The sequence below is a fragment of the Barbus barbus genome (genome assembly GCF_936440315.1).
Source record: "Barbus barbus genome assembly, chromosome: 22".
Classification (NCBI taxonomy): Eukaryota; Metazoa; Chordata; class Actinopteri; order Cypriniformes; family Cyprinidae; genus Barbus; species Barbus barbus.
The window spans coordinates 30677247-30696409 of record NC_136750.1 but is presented as its reverse complement, the minus strand read 5'-3'; the positions used below and the strand labels follow the sequence as shown (position 1 = coordinate 30696409).

Sequence of the window (19163 nt, the reverse complement as noted above, 5' to 3'; positions counted from 1 at the left end):
GTATGACACAGGTATTACAAGGTGAAGGTGACTTTCCAGGACACTGCCCCATGTCCCCACTTTTTAAAACGCTTATAAATCACACAAAGTGAGTTTTTTAGGGGGTAAAGTAGAAATGCACAGTCTCCTGTGAGGGCTAAGTTTAGGTGTAGGGTAGGTGTAGGATTACACATACAGTTTGTACAGTATAAAAACCATTACGCCTATGGGATGTCCCCACTTTTCACTAAAACAAACGTGTGTGTGTGTGTGTGTGTGTGTGGTGTGTGTGTGTGTGTGTCTCACCCTGGCAGGCTCCAGAGCGGTGGTTGGGAATGAATCCACGGCGGCAGGGGTGCGGTTGTGCTGGACACTGCTCACACGGATGACCCCAGGCCCGTCCCACCGTCGCACAGCACAGCGTCTTAGTGCAGACAATTCCAGTCAGCTGACCCTGACACATCTGGTTACTGACCGATGCGAAACACGGCCCCGTCCTGTAATCTGGAGACACACAGAACAAGTTTAACACACTAATGCAACACTTTATTTGCATGATATTTCAGAAGCTGCAGCATGCCAACACACTCCCGGCTAAAAGGGAACATTCACAAAAATGTAGTTTTTTTAAAATTTAAAATACTAGACATTTAGAACATACAGAAATAAAATTTTCATAACATTAGCAGAACGTTCTTAGAACATATTTTTGCTGGTGGGGCAAATACAATATTTAAAAACTAAAAAAAATTTGATGATTCTCAATATCAATTTAAATATTCCAATAAAACTGATATACTACAAAACATGCTGCTTTGTTTAAAAGGTTAAAAATAAATATTATTAATCATTTAAAACAAAGAATATTTCATTGATATTTATACTAGCAGTGAAATAATGTAAAATTAATGACATGAGGAACGATCACGAGTCTCACATCGCTGATGTTCTTACAGTGTTGATCAACTCACTGCTGCTTCATGTGAACACTGGGAACACCCTGCACGTGTGTGTGTGTGTGTGTGTGTGATGTCATGTGTGTGTTTGTCTGAAGGGACACTCCCTGCACTGCTGAACATCTGGGAGCAATAAAACTCACACACATACAAACACACACTCACATTCACACACACAAACACTCACTCACTCACTTACTTACACACCCACACACACACGCACACACACACTGGTATTCCTATCATTACGAGGACTCTCCATAGGCGTAATGGTTTTTCTACTGTACAAACTGTATTTTCTATCCCCTTACCCTACACATCACACAAATCTATAGCTTTACTAGATTCTCAGAAAACTTCATTCTGTGTGATTTATAAGCTTGTTTCCTCATGGGACCAAAAAATGGTGGGGACATTTGGTCCACATAATGTAGTGAATACCAGCACACACAAAGACACACAGGCCGCATTAGCAGAGCTTGATTCATTATGGAATTCATGATCTCCTGCAGTTCATCAGCTGAATAAATCTCTGGGAATGTCTGTGCTCACTGCGCTCTCTGTGCACCTCATTCCTGCACAAATCCAATTTAACAATCATTTACAAAAATGTGACTTCAGCTGAGTGTGAATCACACACACACTTGACTCCATTAACCCTTTACAACCACTAGATCAGGGTCAAGTACATGGACGGCTCATAGAACATTTGATACAGAGTGGTAATTCAAAGTGCAATACATGAAGAAAAAAAAGTGACAAAGAAAACATTTCGATAATGCATGCATAAAAATAGTCATAAAAACAAAAAAAAAAATTAAATGCATGCATCATAAGCATAAAAATAGTCATAAAAAGCGTTTTAAAATGCATGCATAATTATAAAAAAATAAAAAATAAAACATACGAGAAATGCATGCATCATAAGTATAAAAATAGTCAGAAAAAGATTTAAAATGCATGCATCATAAGTATAAATATAGTCTTAAAAAGAACATTTAAAAACTGCATGCTTCAAAAGTACAAGTTCTATGCCTTTTAATGCATGTATAAATGTTCCCCACTGTTTGATTGGACATCTACCAGAATATCTATCCGTCTATCTATCTATATGAATATCTATCCATCTCAAACTCCAGTTTTAGCACAACAGTTGACTGACAGGTGAGTGGGCGGAGCTTCACATGTGAATGTGATTCTCTACACCTGTAGTTTCTCGGCTGCGCACCTGTGTGAATGTCTACATACTTGATCTGATGAAGAACAGCAGACGTCTGTATAAACTTCAGACCTCATAAGTTTTCTCAACACTTCAGCCTGTTTTACTGTATATACACAAGGCTAACCCAAAATGCAACACACACTTGTCTTTAGTTGCCCCAGTGAACATTAGAGCTGATAAACACACCCGACCCTCCTGAAGCAATCATGCCTTCTGCTCCAAGCACGGAGGACAAGGATGTGTCATTAAGGGATGTTTCCACTTGCCATTTGCACATAATATGATTTCCAACAAGACAAGCAGCAAACAAACAGAGAACGCTCTGTCCTGTTTCACAAACACTGAACTCCAGCACATCTGCAGCTAATAACATCCACAGAACATCACAGTCCAGAAACCAAGTCCTGAACACACACACACACATGTTGGTTTTTGTGGTTTATGGGGACTCTCCATAGGCGTAATGGTTTTTATACTGAACAAACTGTGTGTGCTATTGCCCTACACCAACCCTACACCTAAACTTAGCCCTCACAGGAGACTTTGTGCATTTTTAGATTTTCAAAAAAACACCATTTAGTATGTTTTTTAAGCCTTTTGAATTACGGGGACATAGGCAGTGTCCTCATAAACCACCTTTATATTGTAATACCTCTGTCATACCCATGTCATTATACACATTTGTGTCCTCATAAACCACATAAACATGCACACACACACACACACACATACACAAACACTCACTCACAGAAACACACACACAAACACTCACTCACTCACAGAAACACACACACACACTCACACAAACACAAACACTCACTCACTCGCAGAAACACACAAACACTCACTCACTCACAGAAACACACACACACACTCACACAAACACACAAACACTCACTCACTCACAGAAACACACACACTCACTCACAGAAACACACACACTCACTCACAGAAACACACACACTCACTCACAGAAACACACACAAACACTCACTCACTCGCAGAAACACACAAACACTCACTCACTCACAGAAACACACACACACACTCACACAAACACACAAACACTCACTCACTCACAGAAACACACACACACTCACTCACAGAAACACACACACTCACTCACAGAAACACACAAACACTCACTCACTCACTCACAGAAACACACAAACACTCACTCACTCACAGAAACACACAAACACTCACTCACTCACAGAAACACACACACAAACACTCACTCACTCACAGAAACACACACGCACACACACAAACACTCAGTCACTCACAGAAACACACACACACTCACTCACTCACAGAAATACACACACACAAACACTCACTCACTCACAGAAACACACACTCACAGAAACACACACACATACTCACACACTCACAAACAGGCCTCAGCCGGCTTCTAAGAAGAAACAAAATGCTGAAAGAATCGACCTTTAGAACTACAAACTACAGTCAGAGGAGTTATTATTGATGTGTATATCTGTGGTTTGTGTCTGTGAGGTTTTATAAATCATCACATGCTCGTCTTTGAAGCGAATGCTAGGTGCGTCTCACCTCTCTCACACTGAGCTCCAGTGAAGCCGTAGTTACACAGGCAGCGGTTTGGAGCGACACATCGGCCTCCGTTCAGACAGCCGGACTCACACACCGCTGCAGAAGAGACAGAGACACGGTTAGCGTCAGTCGTGTATGCATCAGTATGTGTGCTGCAGGGTTACAGGAGGCTTACGCTGGCCGCAGTGAGCTCCAGAGTATCCCTTCTGACACAGACACTGCTCCTCCGCACACGTCCCGCCGTTCATGCAGCGGATGTTACAGTTCTGGACTGAAAACAAACATCAGACATGTTATTTACTGTACATACTGCGCACACACACACTCCGTGTTCTTGATATTTACACATATGAGAGGTTACACTACAATAAAAACATCCTGCAAGTTTCAGAACTCAGCACTAACTAAAATCTAAATTATTAATTTCTACCTTTCTAAAATGTACAGATTTGAAATCAGGAGAATAAAAACATGTCTTGTCCGATCACAAGAGCGACACTGCTGTTGGATAAAAAATTTCAGACAAAATTCTCAAAATATAGTCAATATGTGACGTAGCACAGGTATATCTGTAGCAATAGCCAACAATACATTGTACGGGTCAAAATTATCAATTTTTCTATTATGCCAAAAATCATTAGGATATTAAGTAAAGATCATGTTCCATGAAGATATTTTGAAAGTTTCCTACTACAAATATATCAAAACTTCATTATTGATTAGTAATATGCATTGCTAAGAACTTCATTTGAACAACTTTAAAGGAGATTTTCTCAATATTTAAATTTTTTTGTACCCTCAGATTCCAGATTTTCAAATAGTTGCATCTCAGCCAAATATTGTCCTATCATAACAAACCATACATCTATGGAAAGATTATTTATTCAGATGTCGTATAGATTTAAAAAAATTGATCCTTATGACTGGTTTTGTGATCCAAGGTCACAGTTTGTTACTTTTGCTATTATTAACCCTTCACACAATGTGTAGCTAGTGTTTTACTGTCGTCGCCTTTTAAGAACTTTTGGTAACACTTTACAATAAGGTTCCATTAGTTAATGTTATTTACTGCATTTACTAACATAAACAAACAACAACAATACATTACAGTATTTATTCAACTTTGTTAAGATTAGTTACAGTCATTCATTATTAGTTCATGTTAATTCACAGTTCATTATCAACAAGCACAAATTTTGATTTTAATAAAAAAGCATTAATAAATGCTGAAATTAATATTAACTAAGCTTAATAAATGTTGTAGGAGCATTGTTTATTCTTAGTTCATGTTGACTAAAATAGCTAATGAAACTCATTATAAAATGTTACCGAAATTTTTTAAGAGTAACATCTATATAGATATTTGATTACGTTTAAAATACCATAAATAAAGGTAATTGTGTTACTTTGTTACTTTTTATAGATTATGTTACTTTTGGGTTACTTTTTGTCAGCTGGACTGGGCTTGCTTATTTGTTTTTAATAACAAAAAACCCCAAAGTTATATTTTTGGCAACTGAAAAGGCCCTTTCACACAAAAAGAGAAATTAATAAGCCTTAACCTGTGTGTATGAATCATTGTTCCTGTTGTGGACGCCCACAACAGGAAGCTTGAGCTCACATCTTGGGACGAATGTGTCCCCAAACTACAGCACACACACACACACACACACGAACGTCTCCTCCCCGTGGAGCTGCAGCAGTGATCCAGTGAGGAGCTGGAGCTGCGGGTGAGGCCTGTTGACTGTGGATGGTCTCCAACTCACACACACCCATCCAGACACAGCTAATATTCACAATATTTGTTATTCACACTCACGGCAGTAAAACAACCACAAGAATCTGAGACAATCGAGACACTAAACCATTATTTTCAACACCCTAAACAGATGACCATTTTTCATCGTCTTTTGTGTTAAGACGCCAAACCAGTAGTAAAAAATCCTGCGAGATTTACATTTGCTGCAATCGGACAGGTCGTTATGTGTCAATTTTGAGATCATTTGCAGATAGCTGCATCCAACTGACTGACATCAGTGCATTATTCTGCTCCAAAAAAAAGTCATGCACAATGATTGATTTCAAATATTCTTATGAAAAAAAATTATGAAAATGTTGATGAAATTAATGAAAAAAACTGTTAAATTCAGCTTATCTGCTGTCATTAAGGCAAGTTTATTTACATATCACATTTAATATACAATGGTAATTTAAAGTGCTATAAATTAATATATATATATATATATATATATATATATATATATATATATATATATATATATTAGTCATAAAAAAGAAAATATGCAGGTATCCTAAGCATAAAATTAATAAAAGAAAAAAAATTTTTTTTAATAAATCCATGCATCGAAGGTTAAAAATAGTTCTAAAAAGAAAACATAAAAAATGCATGCAACCCAATTATAAAAAGTCATAAAAAACAAAACATTTTAAAAAGGCATGGATTTTAAGTACAATAATTGTCATGAAGACGAAAACATTTTAAAAATGCATGCATGATAACTATAATAAAATATAATAACGTTTAAGCCTTTTTATGCATTTATTAAATGCAAAATATGGTTAATTACTTGAAGAAAAAAAAAACTGAAGAAATTGATCAATTAATTAAAATGAATTGGATTAATAAATTAAATTATGACATGTATATATAACATCTGCCATTCATCGGCCATTAAACCCTGTATCAGTGGACTGCTGCTTATAGTGGATACCTCACAGAATCAAGGTTACCATCTAACACACAACCATCAAACATGGCACTAAGCAAACAGGAAATAGAACAAGACGGTCATGTGACTTTCATCTCCTCTCTGACGGACTGAATTACCTGATTTGGATCCACAGGTGGGAGAGATCTGGCCGCTCGGACAGGTGCACATGTTGGGTCTGGAGCAGAAGCCATCTCCGCAGGGGCTGCGACAAATCGCTGAAAACAGCAAAAACAATGATTGATGACATCTATTGATTTGCCTGACCTTCACAGACGTCAATAAACATGCAGGTACAGGTGATATTCTGACCGTTCTACACATCTCTTGTGCCTTATTGTTTCTTATATGCACACTAACATGTTTAAATCCATCCTAGAAAACCAAAGTCTGCAGATTCAGGTCTGGTCCTGCTCCAGGTCTTTCCATGAGACAGACTTGCAGTTCATCGAGGCATATGCCAGCTGTCTTATTCAGGAAATATCGGCTTAATCGGATTAATGCCAGTACACGATGCACATATAACTGGAATGCATCCAAACTCTGATTATTACCGGAATGTTCTTGTTAAATGCGGTCAGCGAGGGGTCAGGAGGTCAGAGAGACTCTGGGCCATTGTGACCGAGATGCATTAGTGCACGCCTGACCTTCACATGTAAACAACATCACCCCACCCACCGCGCCTGAGAGACGGCCAGAGTCACACAACACCAGCACAGCCTTCCTGAGCACTGACAATCTATTCATTTACAGGACGAGAGCGAAAAACATTCATCCGGAGCCGAGCTCGCAGAACCCCGCCCTCCTCTGTGAACCACTGCATTACTGATATCTGGAGCAGAACACAGCAAACAGGAAGCTGAGGAGGACTTACGGACGATGCACTGGTTCCCTCCAGTCAAAGTCTTCCATCCGGGACAGCAGTACGCATGATGACGAGATCCACACACATTCGGCCTGCGGGAAGAGTTCAGCAGAACTTAACCGAGCAAGGGGTCAAATTCAAGTTTAAACTTTATGTGTGAATTTTCAGAAGCTAAAAATGGTTTTAAGTCAGTTATTTCTATCTTTTGCTGTAGTGTGTCAGTAGGAAATATCAGTTTACATTTCCAAATATTCATTTTGACATCATCATCCAGTCTGTCTGGAATGACATGAAGAAACTGAGACAGACTAAATCCAGAAGAACTGTGTCTCTGCTTCAAGAAACCTCCTGCAAAGCTCCTGAGAAACTCTGCTCAAGTGCACCGAGGACAAAAGCTGCTTTAAACACAAAGCATGCTCACAACAAATGTTAATTTCATTTAGTTCATAGAAAATATATTTATGACATTATTTTTGACAGCATTTTTACACAAGTGCCTAAAACTTTGAACAGTTCTGTAGCTTTGCAGGAGGTTTCTTGAAGCGTCTTGAGACACAGTTCTTCTGGATTTAGTCTGTCTCAGTTTCTTCATGTCATTCCAGACAGACTGGATGATGATGTCAAAATGAATGTTTGGAAATATAAACTGATATTTACTGCTGACACACTACAGCAAAAGATAGAAATAACTGACTTAAAACCCTTTCTTAGCTGCTGAAAATACTAGTGCTCTAATCATTTTGGTCACCACTGTAGAATAAAATGAACATGTTAAGAACATGGGAATAGAAAGGAACATGTGTAACAAATGATTTTTTGTTTTGAAATCTGGAATCTGAGGGTGCAAAAAAAATCTAAATATTGAGAAAATCTCCTTTAAAGTTGTTCAAATGAAGTTCTTAGCAATGCATATTACTATACTATAATCAAAAATTAAGTTATGATATATATACGGTAGGAAATGTACTAAATATCTTCATGGAACATGATCTTTACTTAATATCCTAATGATTTTTGTCATAAAAGAGAAATGTATAATTGTGATCCATACAATGTATTGTTGTCTATTGCTACAAATATACCTGTGTTACTCATGACTGCTTCTGTGCTGCAGGGTCAGGTATCAGTCTTTCTACAGGTAAAATGTAACATTTAATTCAACGTGTTACCTATCATTATCTACCTGTACAATGTTTTTTTATATCTACCTAACTTTCTATCTTACAGCCTGCATGGCTTTAAAACCTTGAAACTTCACGCTTTTAAAATTTCAATGTTAAAATCTTTAAACTTACAGCTTATTAAATTATATTTTAAATATGCAGACTAGTCTTTCTCAAGCCAACATTAAAGTTTGTCTATAAGCTAGTTTTTTGTGAAATTTACTAGCAATTTCTGAAAGTTGTTTCACTATGAATTTTTTTCAGTGCAGGAATAAATGAAGAAAAGTGCAAAATAATTAATAAAACAAACATAGGAACAGGGATAGGAAACGTAATTCCCATTTTCTTTTATTTAAAATTTTCCTGTTTGTTTTTAATGTTTATGCTCTTTTTTTATATTTTTTTATGTTGGTTTGGTTTTTACAGAAGCCTAACAAAAAAATAAAAAAGGAAATTGAAACTTTTCGTCTCATAATTCAGAATTGTGTTATATAAACGCGGAATTGCGAGAAGTCAAAATTTTGAGATATAAAAAGTCAATAAAAAGGGGAAAAATCTGAATTGAGAAATATAAACTGAAAATTGTGTTAAAAACACCAGAATGCTGAGCTTATATCTCACAGTTCTGACTTTTCCTCATAACTGTGAGATTTAAAAGAGTCAGTTACCAGTGACTTTTGTGCACAGCTTAGGTTTTTTTCCCTATAATTTAATGTTTGATTACCGTGTTTTATTAGGATCATCTATATGAACACAAAGACTTGGAAATGTTGCGAAACAAACACTCAACAGACCAAAGAAAACAGCACTTCCATGAAAGCTAAACTGTCATTAATGTGATGACGCTAACGCTAATTAACGGATTCTGGAGCGCGGGAAACCGGGTTCCCTCAGCGCCCCTAACGGCTGTGGCCGTTTTACCGCGGTGTTTAGAGTAAATGTTGCGGTTCTTCGGTGATGGAGAGAGTCGTTACCCCTTCAGCACGTCCTGCCCGCCGCCGCGCCGCTTCGATCGGTTCGCTCTCGGTTGCTCCGCGGCTCTGTCTGCGCCTGCGTCGAGCGTCTGCGCTGATACACACAGCGACGCGAGCGCTGAGATTCCCGCCGCGAGCACGAGCAGCAGCCTCATTCTGCGCGCGCTCCCGCTGCAAGACCAACAGCTCACATTAATAACAAAACTGACAAAAACACAAACCAAGTGAACAAGAAACTAGCTTTGTGTGCGTCAGTCATACGCGTTTATGGAAAGTAAACAAGAATACGACAGCTTTGTGAGCAGAGGACGAAATAAAACTGAGGGAAAGAAAGTTTCTGTACCTCCAACAGATGATGAAGAAGATGAAGATGAAGTCTCCTCCAGTAAGTCTGCACTAGTAAAGACTGTGAAGTGCCTGGTGTAAGTTGTCAGGCTGAGATAAAGAGCGTAAAGCGGTTCAGAGGTGCAACACAAAGCGCAGCGGCTGCGTTACTGCATCAGCGCTCATTCCGCTGCGCCACTCAAATCTCATCCAAACACTCGCTCTCCTCGGATCTCGCGAGAACCTGCGCGAATTCAGCGCGGCGGCGGCTATTATTCTATACTCGAGATGAACAGAGAATATGAAGAAAATCAATGAGTTTGAGGAGATAATCACCATATTCAAGATAATTAATAGAACACAGACGACATCATATAACTTTCAGATGGTCACATCTCTTCCATCTAGCACTCGCTATTCTTTTTTAAACTAACATTAGCTTCGCTATTCTTTTTTGTATTCTGTTCGTTTGTTTTTATTACACAATTAACAAAAAGCAAAAAAAAAATCAGTTTTCTATTCTGTCTGTTTTATTTTTATTATTTGATTTACCAAAAAAAAACTTGCTACGTGTACTTCCCTCCCTTAGGAAAATTAACCATGGATTTACAATTAAATTAAACCAAAAAAAACAAACAAATACAATCATGGTTACTGCAATTATGAAGATTAACCATAGTTTAATGAAGGTATTTGAAGTAAAACTGCGGTTATACAGATGATAATCAATACGCCAAAAAATAAACACTAACTACAAAAACAATCTTAATATTCGCAAGGGTTAGGCTAACTGAGGCTTGTTATAACACTTTATATTATTGCTCTTTTGTTGATTCTGATTGCTTCTATTTTCTTCTTTTGTAAGTGGATAAAAGCGTCTGCTAAATGACTAAATATAGATGAAATACCGTATAAATACCATGGTAATCATTCGAGCGCTGATCTAATACCACGATACTTTCACAAAACCCTTAAAAGGAGGGTTTGTGGTCAATTAATTCCGTCTTTTTGTAGTTTTTCTGACTTTCGCTCGCTTACAGACTCTCGCTCGGGAGCGCGCCGCATCATCTCTTGTCCGCGTTCCCAGACACGTTTGGCGCGGGGGCGCGCACGCTGGCAGCACCTTTACTCTTGTAATGAGAACACGAACAATGCACAATGAGAGAGAATGCTCATGGGAAACAATTTATGACTTTTACCCTCCAGACGTGCTGCACAACACACAGCTCAAACCTCGTCAGCTCGCTGGAGAAGCATGTGGTCTCGCTTTTAAACACTAATACCATGGCGAAAGTACCAGGTGTTGGGAAGGTTACTTTGGAAATATAATAGTTTACAGATTACAAGTTACCCTATTTAAAATGTAATATTATTAAAGTAATTTCTAATGAATGTTTTCAACTGTTAATCATTACAGTAGAGCTCATCCTTCATCACTTTAATTAAGATCATAATAATTTTATTTTAAAGCACAGCCACCACAAAATCAGACTTTAACTTTACTTTGAGATCATTCTGAGGTGAAATACAGATTTAAAATCATAACCAGATATAGTTTAATAGACTTAAACTCTTTGCATAGGAAACACTGGCATCTAACAATGCTTTGGAAAAAAACATTTAATCTTTAAAAAATAAATAAAGCATATAAATAAACTCAAATAGGAAATAAAAGAGTTGTAAAATAAGCATGTGTTATATTCTGTGTCCCAAACTCCTGAAACATTAGTGTCTCATATTTTAGAGCAGTCTTATATGTGTGAGAAAATATTCAGATGTAACCCCCTTTGTAACATTTTCATAAGTAACTCATTTAATGACACATTTTTTCTAAGTAACTAACAGATTGCAGTTACATTTATTTTGTAATTTAATTACATGTAACTAGTTACTCCACAACACTGGGTACATGGCATCAAATAATACCACGCTACATCACTGCAGTGATGCACAGATGCTTCAGTAAGGGAAAGAAGTTGGTTTCCCCTTACTGAACATGAGCTGTTGCATCCTGACATGGGTGTTTGCGTCTGCGGTCAGAGGAGGGGAGCGTCCCGTCTGCATCTCAACCCAACGGCGTCCAGCCTGAGACTGATGCAGGAACAATGGCACACGGTGGGTGGAGAAACCCGAGCCGCACCCTCCTCTCTCTGGACCGGACCGAAGCTCTGGTGCATCAGAAGTGTAATCATCCGTAAGGAATGCAGACTGAAGTCAACATGAAACTAAGGCCATTTACTTTCTTGAGACATGCTCTTGATCTCATCAGTGTGTTCTGAACAAATCTTTTTCTTCACAATCCTTCATCTAAATGCAATCACTCGTTCACCCATTCCAGCTGACGCTCGATCACACTTTTCATCCCACTGACCTACATTCACATGCATTGCAAATTTAATACATTTCATTGGTGAACTCTGACCAGCGATCTCGTATCATGTGAAGATTCTTGCGTGACTAATAGAAGAAAAATACATCACAACCTCTTAGCTGAACTAAAAATAAATAAATAAATAAATAAAACTGCAAGCTGCAGGATTGTAGTATTATAGAAATGCAAAGTGGAGTTGATTGTATATTCTTACATTTACATTTATGCATTTGGCAGGCACTTTTATTCAGAGAGACATTAAACCTTTACTCTTTTCTTTTTTGTATGCATTCCTTTAGAATTGAACCAATGATACTGGCATTGCTAGCGCTGTGCTTTACTGTTTGAGCTACAGAATTGTGTATTTTGTATTTATTAGTTCCTGCATGTGTTGAAATTTAGTATTTTGGCAGTGTCATCGCATATCAAAACAATTGCCATCTCTGAATAAATTCTGCATGCTTAAAGGATGGTTATTATTGTTAACTGAATCTAAAAATAATACTATTAAAACTTTTTTTATCAATTAAAATAAAGCTGAAATTACAATAAAATTTAACTATTAGTTAAAAAAAAAAACAAGTAAATAAAAATAAGAAATGTTGCTGCAGCTGGCGGATAACTGAAAAGTCGAAACACTAAAATTACTAACTGAAAATAAATGAACTAAATCTAAAATAAAATAATAAACCTAGTAAGTAAAATAAAAATAAGCACAAAAAATAAAAACTGTAGTTTATATTAAATAAAAATTTAAAATGTCTAAGTAAAAGGTTGAAATTATTAATAAAAACTATAATAAATAATGCCACTGCTTTATTGATCAAGCACCTTCATACAGAGATGCTTTCACCATCCCCTCAGGTCATCACGGTGAAAATAAAGTCTCGCCCTATGAATTTTTCACACCGAATCTTGAGTATCACTCGTAAATATAACCAGGGTTTAAATGGCTTGCGAGCAGCGTTGGGTTTATATGGTAACGTCATTGTGTTCAGAAGGCGGCTGTGTGTCTCTGGGTCCCATCGACTGACAAAGTTCTGCTCATTCTTCTGTGTTTACTTTCTCTAAGGCTCGGCGCTATGGCTTAAACAGATGCTCCAATATACTGACCTACTTTTGAGGAATTCAGTCCTCTCTCTCACTGCACGTGACCCAATAACAGCATCCCATTCCTGTTCCTGTTCCCGGCCTCGTGCGGATCGCAGACGGATGGAGGGACGGGTGGGGGAGCGTGTGCCTGTGCGAAAGAGTCTTACTCAAACTTTCTCACACTGTTTATTTGCTTTGGCTCAGGAGCGACTGTGTCTCCTTTCATTTCCCGTGGTCTTGGACTCCAGGAATCAAGCGCTCTGACTCCCAGACGATCAGCGATATGGGAGGAGTATCTGAAATCTCACAGAATCAATCATTATTAATCACTTCTAGATTGCTTTGATATCTCAGAGCGTTCAGGTTCATGTAGAGCCGCCTGTGTGTCGGCAGACCTGAGATTTTAACTGGGTTTTTGCCTCTGAAACTGCAGAAGTCGCTTCTCGTGATGTTGTCAGGTGTCGAGGCATTTAAGGTCCTATGAGGAACCTTTAACATTCATGGGACCTTTCCATTGCACCAAAAGGTTCTTCAGAATAATAGAGAAAATAAAAAGTAGTTATTTTAAGAACTGTTTACTGAAAGGTTCTATGGCATCGCTGCAAAAAGCCGCTTTTGGAACCTTTGTTTTTGAATGTTTCCATTGCACAATACATTATTAAAATGTTGTTCTCACCAATAAAAATGGTTCTTTTAGGAACTGTTCACTTAAAGGTTCTTTGGGGAACCAAAAATTGTTCTTCTAAGGTGTCAGCTTTTGGAACCTTTACTTTTAAAAGTGGAGAATATTTCCATTGCACAAAAGGTGAAAAGGTTTTTTAGATTATTGAAATGTTCTTCAAACTAAGAAAAAGTGGTTCTCTCAAGAACTGAGCACCGAAAGGTTCTTTGAGGAACCAAAAATGGTTCTTCTATGGCATTGCTGCAAAAGGCTGCTTTTGGAACCTTTATTTTTAAAAGTGGAGAATGTTTCCATTGCACAAAAGTTGCAAAAAGGCCCTTTAGATTATTCAAATGTTCTTTAAACTAAGAAAAAGCGGTTCTTTGGGGAACCAAAAATGGTTCTTCAGTGGCATTGCTGTGAAACCCTCTTTGGACCCTTGCAGCGAGTCATTAATCTTGAGTCGTCAAGTTTCAGGATTTCACAGCGTTCATTTGTAAACACTGGGCTTTGTGCTTCTTTTCTGCCATTCTCATGTGAATATGCAGTTGTGTTTCACATCATCCAGCTTCGCTTCATCTCCAGCTGGATCATGGATGGATGTTTTTCTGATATAAAGCAGCGTCAAAGTCTTCCAGCTCCTGAAGCAAACGGATTCACGCTCGGCTCCCCACAGAACACCTTCCCAAAACACTTGGAATCATCTAGGTGCTTCTTGGCCAATGATAGACAAACGTTTATGTTCTTTCTGATTGTGGCATCAAAAACGCTGACCCCAAGATGAGTCTATGGTTCTCTGGACGCAGCTTCAGGATCTTCTGTGACGGTCTGGATGATTTTAGGCTGCGCCTCTGGAGAAACCCTGGCAGGCTAGTCGCTCCTGGGGAGTTTCACCAGCGTTCCAAGAGTTCTTCTTTTCAACATTACAGCTCTCGCTGTTGGTCTGTTCAGATCCAGGGTTTTGGAAATGTCTGTGTAACCTTTTCCTGACTGATAGACTCAATATGAGCATGTCATTTTTATTCTGTCATAAAAACTCTCCTTTGATCGGGTGATTTGTGCTTGTTAAATCTTTGCGAGGGTGAATGGTACAGTCACACATGACCGACTTTAATCAATCATATTCCTTAAATTCTCATTAACCAGCAGCTGGATTCAAATGAGCTATTAGCTGAAGCCTGTATGTAGAGCATCTGCTGCATGTATCGTGTTGTAGCCGTGTTCTGCATCATCCTTGTGAAAGACAGAAATAAAATAAAGGTCAGTTCAGAATCATTGACAGTGAGTGTGTTTATATAAAAACAACACAGTTTGAGGCGTTCACATGATTACTGTTGGGTGCTTTCAAGACATGTTGGAAAGATTGTATTCATGAATTGGGAAACAAATGGGGCTTTTCTTTGAGCCTTGATTCTCCAAGTTGTTGTTGGCGGGTCACTGAGAAAACATGGCTGATGCAGTGCATGGTGAATCTAGTTGAAGGTGTATGATTTGTCTCTTTTACAATGAAACTAGATAAGTTACATGTACAAAATAGAATAATATAACAACTCACTTTACAGTAGCTACATAAATTTATTTGCAATTATTAAACAAAAATAACACTGCCATCTTGCACAAACAAGAGTGATTTAAATGCATCAAATGCCATAATTGGGATTTCTCAGTTTGTAAATATGAACTTCCCAGGAAGATTTTAATGCACCTCATGTAAACACACTCTTGAATGCATCATAAGGTCCAGTGTTGTGACCTCATTAATTCTCTGGCCCCCGTCACCAGTGTTGAGGAAAGTTACTTTAAAAGTAATACATTACAATATTGCATTACTCCATAAAAAAGTAAATAATTACGTTATGTTACTTTAATGGAAAGTAATTGTGTTACTTTAGCGTAACTTTTTCTCGTCTGGGCTTGTTTTTATTATAAAAAAAGTTGTATTTTTGGCAAATGCAAAAGCCCTTCCACACCAAAAGTGAAAATAATAAGGCTAAAGGAAATGTAAAGTCAAAAGAGGATGCAGCTCAAACAAACCTGCATTACATGAAGAATAGGATGCAGGAGAACAAAGTTGGATCATCAAAGATCAGCAGCAAATATACTACCAAAAGAAATACCATCTGACCCATTTAAAAACATTTAACAATCTTTTAGTCTGGGTATCACACTAATGTGTTGTTAAAATGTGTTAAATGGTGAAGGCTGTGCTAAAGAGACACCAACAGCCTCATCATGTTGATCCTCTGACTGGAGGGATCTGGAGAGAGGAGCAGGTGTAGTGGACATGACTGGAGGGATCTGGAGAGAGGAGCAGGTGTAGTGGACATGACTGGAGGGATCTGGAGAGAGGAGCAGGTGTAGTGGACACGACTGGAGGGATCTGGAGAGAGGAGCAGGTGTAGTGGACACGACTGGAGGGATCTGGAGAGAGGAGCAGGTGTAGTGGATACGACTGGAGGGATCTGGAGAGAGGAGCAGGTGTAGTGGACATGACTGGAGGGATCTGGAGAGAGGAGCAGGTGTAGTGGACATGACTGGAGGGATCTGGAGAGAGGAGCAGGTGTAGTGGACATGACTGGAGGGATCTGGAGAGAGGAGCAGGTGTAGTGGACATGACTGGAGGGATCTGGAGAGAGGAGCAGGTGTAGTGGACATGACTGGAGGGATCTGGAGAGAGGAGCAGGTGTAGTGGACATGACTGGAGGGATCTGGAGAGAGGAGCAGGTGTAGTGGACATGACTGGAGGGATCTGGAGAGAGGAGCAGGTGTAGTGGACATGACTGGAGGGATCTGGAGAGAGGAGCAGGTGTAGTGGACATGACTGGAGGGATCTGGAGAGAGGAGCAGGTGTAGTGGACATGACTGGAGGGATCTGGAGAGAGGAGCAGGTGTAGTGGACATGACTGGAGGGATCTGGAGAGAGGAGCAGGTGTAGTGGACATGACTGGAGGGATCTGGAGAGAGGAGCAGGTGTAGTGGACATGACTGGAGGGATCTGGAGAGAGGAGCAGGTGTAGTGGACATGACTGGAGGGATCTGAAGAGAGGAGCAAGTGTAGTGGACACGACTGGAGGGATCTGGAGAGAGGAGCAGGTGTAGTGGACATGACTGGAGGGATCTGGAGAGAGGAGCAGGTGTAGTGGACATGACTGGAGGGATCTGGAGAGAGGAGCAGGTGTAGTGGACATGACTGGAGGGATCTGGAGAGAGGAGCAGGTGTAGTGGACATGACTGGAGGGATCTGGAGAGAGGAGCAGGTGTAGTGGACATGACTGGAGGGATCTGGAGAGAGGAGCAGGTGTAGTGGACATGACTGGAGGGATCTGGAAAGAGGAGCAGGTGTAGTGGACATGACTGGAGGGATCTGGAGAGAGGAGCAGGTGTAGTGGACATGACTGGAGGGATCTGGAGAGAGGAGCAAGTGTAGTGGACACGACTGGAGGGATCTGGAGAGAGGAGCAGGTGTAGTGGACATGACTGGAGGGATCTGGAGAGAGGAGCAGGTGTAGTGGACACGACTGGAGGGATCTGGAGAGAGGAGCAGGTGTAGTGGACATGACTGGAGGGATCTGGAGAGAGGAGCAGGTGTAGTGGACATGACTGGAGGGATCTGGAGAGAGGAGCAGGTGTAGTGGACATGACTGGAGGGATCTGGAGAGAGGAGCAGGTGTAGTGGACATGACTGGAGGGATCTGGAAAGAGGAGCAGGTGTAGTGGACATGACAGTGCTGTGTTCTTGTGGAGCCTGTGGTGACCTGCAGTATTCCTCTCTCAGATGGCATATGCTGGGAGAAGCAAACACAAGTTTAGATCACATTCACTGCTGACCATGCTTTTCCACTTGGCCTCCATCACATCTGTTAAGTTACACACCACCGCGTTGTTTGAAGCAGATGCATTAGTGAAGTCCAGTCTCTTCAGCTGCACTAACGCACCGAGGCCTGGAAGATACCAGACTACTTCTTGTTAGGAAGCCTCTGGACTCGATGTCCTGACAGGCTGGAGTTTGTGCAACCTCCACAAACACAATAATTTACCATGACAATGATAAATTGAAAAAAATAACTACCGAAAACACACTGACTCGCGCGCGCTCAAAGCAGAGTGCGCCACACGACTCCCTTATGTGACGTAATATGACGCGATGTTGAAAAAAGGCGGTTTTTGAGAACTGTCAAGGAAAGCGTCACTTTTTCATCTAAATTTGTGCCCTCGTGTCTTGTAAAACATTTTTAAATCCTGCATTAATGGTTCATGTGGTATTTTCATACAAGGTTATATATTCATTTGAAAAAAAATTTTAACCTGCAATATGCACTTTAATGCTCATATGGCGTGCAGGTAAACAAAATATTTCTTCTTTTTTAGTAAGTGAATTATATTTTGATTGTTATTTTTAAATGATTTATTTTAATTTTACGTTTTTATGATTAATTACATTTGCTTTTTATTAAACTCACAAACCCCTGCAGTTCCTTTATGAACCCCAGTTTGGGAAACCTTGATGTAATATAATGTTTAATGCACTTAATGTTGTTAATTACAATGAGCAGAATATATTTTCTCACTCTTTGTATTTTTACATCATTATGGTACAAGATTAGGTCAAAAGTAATTAAATGTAATCTGATTATATTATCTAAAGTGTGTAATGTAATGGATTACGTTACTGACTACAATTTTTGTCATGTAATTTGGAATCAGTAATGGATTACAATTTGTAAGTAATCTACCCAGCTCTGCTTGTAATGCATTACCCCCAACACTGCTCGTCACTGTAGATAATCAGGTGAATATCTGCAGACAGAGATGAGAACGTCTTTGATTGAATGGGCCGATCACGGGCTGTTTGTAAGTCGTCCATGATCCTTCGGTGCTGCTGTTGTTTGGATGTTTCAGTCCCTGAGGTTCATTTCCCTCCTTTGACACAGAGACACAGCTCGCAGGAAAACACTGCCGACCTCCCTTCACATTTTTGTCCATCTAAGGTTTGGAAAACTGTTGTGTTTTGGGTCGACGGGGTCTTTCGGCCAAACCTGCACCCACACACTCATGCACATGTAAACATGCATATATGCATTCACATGTGCGTCTACACACACCGATAAGTGAGTTTCCCAAACAAACATGAAATCATACAAGATGCCTGGTGCTCAGGTAGAGCTCAAAACTGACCTGAAGAAGAGACAAGGACATGCTGTCAATCCAACATCTGTGAGAAGAGACAAAGCAATAGTGATCACGTAATGAAAACAGTT

General features: G+C 39.4%; 1 protein-coding gene across 1 annotated transcript in view; it reads right to left on the bottom strand.

Annotated features, from left to right (window-relative positions):
- The window catches only part of LOC306888389 (fibrillin-1-like), a 92609-nt gene extending 81759 nt beyond the window's left edge, over nucleotides 1–10850 (bottom strand). The window contains exons 1-7 of the mRNA XM_079446637.1: nucleotides 9801–10850; nucleotides 9458–9628; nucleotides 7330–7412; nucleotides 6575–6673; nucleotides 3902–3997; nucleotides 3727–3822; nucleotides 286–483 (exon numbers count right to left, since the gene is read on the bottom strand). Coding sequence (XP_079302763.1) covers nucleotides 286–483; nucleotides 3727–3822; nucleotides 3902–3997; nucleotides 6575–6673; nucleotides 7330–7412; nucleotides 9458–9612 — 727 coding nt within the window. The 5' untranslated portion in view covers nucleotides 9613–9628; nucleotides 9801–10850. The remainder of the gene's footprint in view (nucleotides 1–285; nucleotides 484–3726; nucleotides 3823–3901; nucleotides 3998–6574; nucleotides 6674–7329; nucleotides 7413–9457; nucleotides 9629–9800) is intronic.
- Nucleotides 10851–19163: the final 8313 nt, after the last annotated feature.